At 34.1% G+C, this 5,578-nt stretch overlaps 1 protein-coding gene across 1 annotated transcript; it reads left to right on the top strand.

The window, feature by feature from the left end:
• The first annotated feature begins 1,024 nt into the window (after window positions 1–1,024).
• LOC108980088 (wall-associated receptor kinase 2-like) lies at window positions 1,025–4,918 on the top strand. Its single transcript, XM_018950904.2, has 3 exons — window positions 1,025–2,042; window positions 2,482–2,655; window positions 3,248–4,918. Exons 1-3 carry the CDS (start codon window positions 1,139–1,141, stop codon window positions 4,429–4,431), a joined length of 2,262 nt encoding a protein of 753 aa, XP_018806449.1. The 5' UTR covers window positions 1,025–1,138; the 3' UTR covers window positions 4,432–4,918.
• The last annotated feature ends 660 nt before the right edge of the window (window positions 4,919–5,578 follow it).

Below are 5,578 nucleotides of genomic sequence, written 5' to 3'. Positions count from 1 at the left end.
AAAAGAGTAATTTTTTTTTATTTTTTTTTATGTATTTTTTTAATCATCATAAATATTTTTTTTAAAAAAAATAAAAAATTCACAACATCATTAAAAAGAATCTTTTTAATCATTCAAAAAAAAAAAAAGAAATAAAAAATCCCATTCGAAACATTTTTTTGGATCCCGCAAAGTATTCCTCATAAAAATAACACCTTTGAAGATATCTAGTATCTACAGAATGGGCAATGCTACACTCACTCACATATAACTCTCACCGAACGTTCTAAAAAACAAACATTCCTCACCCAACGGCCATTCATTCATAGTATCTTTAACTCTAATGAACGGCCATTAAGAAAAGAGTAGTGATAAACACACAATACTTTATACAACACTTTTCACAACACATGTTATAAAATAAGGATATTTTTGTAAAGTGATGTTAGTTTTATAAGGTATTTTACAAAAATATCCCTCCTTTTAAAATATTGTTGTAGAAAGTGTTGTATAAAGTGTTGTGTGTTTATCATTTTTCTTAAGAAAAAGTTAAAAAAAAGTTGCACCGAGAAAAAAAGTAATGTCGCAGCTGCCACTGCCAGCGAGAAGGACACTGATTATTTTATTTTATTTTATTTTTTCTAATAACATCAATTATTTAGTTGGATAAGCATCCGTTTGATAACGAGTTAACCAGATAAATTAAAATAAAAAGTTTAAAATTAAATAAATTATTATTAAAATATTATTTTTTAATATTATTATTATTTTAAAATTTTAAAAATTTGAATTAATTAGTATATTTTATATAAAAATTATAATAATAAAATAAAATAACACGTGATAAAAATTTTAAATAAAACCTCTCAATCCAAGAACATCTAAGACAAAAGTCAGGAAGTTTTTACCACTGATAAGATGACAGTAGTACAGGGTAATTGGCTGCTAGAGGACAAGAGTCGTCAGAAAGAGAGAGCTTTGTTTATTTATATATATTTTTTATTGAAAGAGGGCTTCTTAGCAACGTAGCTTTGGAGTTGTGGGGTAGCTCCGCGAAGCCACTAGTTCTATTAAACTTCAGCGTCTATCTATGTCGTGCACTGCTTCTGCGAACAAAATAGACGAAAACTAATTTCTTCCTCGCAGAGACGGAGGGAGTATGTGTTTCTCAAAGATGATGTTCTTGCAAGTGATCAACATGACATGGGTCGCTGTCGTTGGTGTCATATTAATATTAGAAATGGCAGCTTCTGCAACAATTCTAGCAGCAGTAGCAGCTCCATTAGCAAAGCTTAACTGCAACGACCGGTGTGGAGATGTTAAAATTCCATTTCCATTTGGCACTTCTGAAGGGTGTTATCTCGATCATAATTACTTCGTCAACTGCACATACGATTCCTCCAGCAAAACCCTCCGGCCAATGTATGGAGATTTCGTTGTTCAGAACATTTCCTTCGAAGGTAAATTTGAGTTAATCTTTAAGTACCCTGTTTATGAATGTTTCAATGAGTTGGGACCCCTTGCAAATCCACGTAGTCGTTTCCCTATAAATTTCTCCAGTTCATTTTCTTACACCCACAACGTGTTCGTGGCCATTGGTTGTGACACTATTGCTTACCTTAATGGTACCAAGAACAATGGAAACTTCTCCACGGGATGCCTCTCTGTTTGTGAAAACACCAACGATGTGGTCAATGGGTCTTGTTCTGGAATTGGGTGTTGCCAAGGAGAGATTCCAAAAGGATTTATGGAATCTAGTTTAGCGGTACAGAGCTTTTCTAAGCACAAAGGAGTATGGAAGTCCAATCCTTGCAGCTATGCTTTCATTGTTAAAAGAGATGCATTCCATTTCTCCACCGAAGATCTGATTCCAAACGTGTCCAATATGACATTTCCGGTGGTCTTTGATTGGGGGATTAGATATGAAAAGTGTGATTTTGCTAGCGCAAAGTCGGACTTCCTATGCGGAAAGAACAGTGCATGTAATGATTCCTGGTATGGATACCATTGCAGATGCAAACCCGGTTATGATGGAAACCCATACCTCCCTTATGGTTGCCAAGGTATGTATAGTTCGGAGTAGAGAATGTTTTAGCTAGAAAGAGATTTTACGAATATAAATTTATAACTTCCACAATATTTATAACTTCTCCATAGAGTGAATTGCTATTTCAAACAATATTAAATATTATAAAACCAATTTTGTATGTTTATTTCAAAGGAAAAATATATTTATTATTTTTTTCTTATCATCTCATGATATGTCATTAAATGATAGATTTACAAATTAAACATAATAAATAGTCTATAATTATCTAATACTATATAATAAAATAATGAATAACATTATTTGACAAAATATATTCTTTGTGAATTTCAAATATTGCATTAATTTGTGTCATTTTCTCCTGTAGATCACATTTATTTATTTATTTTCAACTAAACTACTTAATTTAAGTTCCTTAAAACTCGTGCTTGATATGATGTTAAATATTTCCACAGATATTAACGAGTGCAATTCAAGTACTGATAATAATTGCACATATCAAAATCTCTGTAAAAACACAAACGGGAGTTATAAATGTTCTTGCCCCAAAGGGAAACGAGGGGACGGAAGAAAGAATGGAACCGGTTGTTCTGTGAATCGCCGACTGCGGAACACTAGGATTGGTGTTGGTAAGTACATTTCCTGTATGTATATGTTTGTGTGTATATATATATACATACAATATATTTTTTTAAAACTCTTTTAAAATTTCATTTTAGATGAAAGAATTTTTTCAAAAATTATGATACCCTATTATCATTTTACAACTCATTTTATAAAGTTCTCCATTTAAAACAGAGATATAAGAAAGTGTAAAAAGAGTTATATATCTATCATTACTTGTAGTTTTTTTTTCATAACTCGTAGTTCATTTATATTTTTAATTTTAAGGTGAACAACATTTAGAAACCGCCCATGGTAGATCTTTAATTCTTCTACAAGCTTACATGATTTATTCATTAGATGCATCGTGTTAATGGTCAAGATGTATTGGTTTATTCGCCTCAATTGATCTTGTATTTATATTTGTATAACAAGATGTCTCCAATGAGTTTTTTACTAGATATAAGCCAAATTCCTAGAAATGTTGTCTTAATCTGGAAACCAATATACATATGTTACATATTTGGTTCTTTAATTTTTAAAACAGTAATATATTTGCCAAAATTGGAAAAATAGAAATATTTTTATTAGCTAATCTCTATGGTCAACTATGTGTAGGTACCGGCACAACCCTCTTAGTGGTTCTAGTTGGAAGCGTTTGGGTATATTGGGTACTAAAAACAAGAAAAATCTTTGAGCTCAAACTGAAATTCTTCAACCTAAATGGTGGCCCAATGTTGCGACAACAACTCTCTAATCACCAAGGACCAATGGAACCACTTAAAATCTTCAGTGCAGAAGAACTTGAGAAGGCCACTAATAATTATGACAAGAGTAGAATCCTTAACCAAGGAGGCAATCGAACGGTTTATCGAGGAGTATTAACAGATAATAAAGTTGTTGCTATTAAGAAGTCCAAAATTGTTGATGAAAACCAGATTGAACACTTCATAAAAGAAATGATTGTGCTTAATCAAATAAACCACAGGAATGTGGTTAAACTATTGGGTTGTTGTTTGGAAACAAAAGTGCCCTTGTTAGTTTATGAATTCATCACAGATTGGACACTTTATGACCACATCCATGATAAAGACAAATCATCCTTATTCTCATGGGAAAAGCGTTTGAAAATAGCAACAGAAGCTGCAGGAGCCCTTGCATACCTACATTTTGAAACTTCCAAACCAATCATACACGGAGATGTGAAATCTGCAAATATACTTTTAGACGAGAATCATACAACAAAAGTTGCTGACTTTGGAGCTTCAAGACTAGTTCCTCTTGATCACACACGATTAGAGCAAGGAACATTTGGGTACTTGGACCCTGAATACTTACGCAGTGGCCAATTAACAGAAAAAAGTGATGTCTATAGCTTTGGCGTTGTTTTGGCAGAGTTACTGACAGGTGAGAAGGTAATTTCTTTGGATAGGGCAGAAAAAGATAAAAATCTAGCAACATACTTTGTTTCTGCTCTAGAAGATGATCGCCTAGAAGAAATTATTGAGTGCCACATTAAAAATGAGGGTGATGTTGAAGAGCAAAACGAAGTTTCGTATATTGCAAAAAGGTGCTTAAGCATAAATGGAAAGAAAAGACCTACTATGAAGGATGTGGCAATGGAGCTAGAGAGATTGAGAAGTAAGAAAAATCATTCAAATGAGATGGCCGATCTCTTGAGAGAAGAAACCAAGAGCTATTTGAATCCTGATGTTGGCACTGCCAATTCTTCAACCAATACCACCATTGATAGCATTATGCAATTTCTACCCACCTGTTGCTCCATGATTCCTCTGTTCTGAAGACAACCTCTTTCTCCGCCCAACATTACGGCTCTTCCATCGCTACCCACCACCATGCAGTACGACTTCCTCCAAATCTTTTTCTGTTCCTTAGTCCACACCATGCAGTGCTTCCTTGCTCTCCGATCCTAGAATTATCTCTCACAGCCTCTCAGCCTCCATCGTCCTCCAATCCTATGACTTTCATTCTCCCTTTTTTCTCTCACACTTTCTTTACCATCTTTTTCTTCTCACTCACCTTTTATAGACCCTCATGAGGGGCTACGTAAGTGTCCAATTTGGTCTCCGCTTTTGTGAGAGCTTGTTCTTTTGTATGTTCGAGATCAAGTATTTAATTTTTATGCCTTTGTGTGTAAAAAGGCTTGTAATATCTTAATGTTTGAGTGCTTGTAATAAAGTTGTGTTTCTTTTTCACTTTTTATGCCTTTGTGTGTAAAAATACTTGCAGTATCTTAATGTTTGAGTGATTGTAATAAAGTTGTGTTTCTTTTTCGCTACCACTTTATAATTTGCCTGCCTATTTTTGGGTTTCCCAAATATCATGGAACAATCCCTCCTAGATATCACATATAATATATACTTTTGTAACTATGCATCAAAATCAGAAAGGCCAATTATGACACATCATGCTAGCATTGCATCTTAATTAATTATCAAGGATGCACTTAGGCAGGCCATCCTAGGCCAAATAACTGTGTAAACCAGCTCAGACTAGTTTTTTATATCCCCTTGCCATAGAATAATCTGCTTTGGTAACTCTTGTATATTCCACTACTAGTGGATCTTATTCCGGACCTAAACTTGAAATAATTAAAGGACTGTCGGTTGTTGCATGGAAATTAACTTTGTTTCCCACACAACATGTCAAGGTCCTGGCGTCTATACTCGTGAGGGTGGAGAGCTGGCGTCTATACTCGTGGTGGTTGAGCGCTATAAAAGACTTGATTGTGTTTTCCTAACATCAATTAGTTCTATGTGGATTGGCATCCGATAAGTGATATCAAAGCTCAAGGTTATGGGTTTAATTCACTGGAATTTCATTGTGAGGGAAAGATTCTTGGGGTGTATCAATCGAACAGTGCATGCAATTAGGACCACCACATAAGCAGAAGAGATGGGAAAATGGATAGATAAACAGTTGATCGTC

Source organism: Juglans regia, chromosome 15 (assembly GCF_001411555.2).
Source record: "Juglans regia cultivar Chandler chromosome 15, Walnut 2.0, whole genome shotgun sequence".
In the NCBI taxonomy this organism is placed as follows: domain Eukaryota; kingdom Viridiplantae; phylum Streptophyta; class Magnoliopsida; order Fagales; family Juglandaceae; genus Juglans; species Juglans regia.
This window is presented reverse-complemented; position numbering and strand designations above follow the sequence as displayed.

Coding starts and splice junctions, on each gene's coding strand:
- LOC108980088 (XM_018950904.2), top strand. CDS start 1,139: ATGTGTTTCTCAAAGATGATGTTCTTGCAAGTGATCAACATGACATGG. Junction 2,043..2,481: donor CCTCCCTTATGGTTGCCAAG/GTATGTATAGTT, acceptor ATATTTCCACAG/ATATTAACGAGTGCAATTCA. Junction 2,656..3,247: donor GAACACTAGGATTGGTGTTG/GTAAGTACATTT, acceptor AACTATGTGTAG/GTACCGGCACAACCCTCTTA.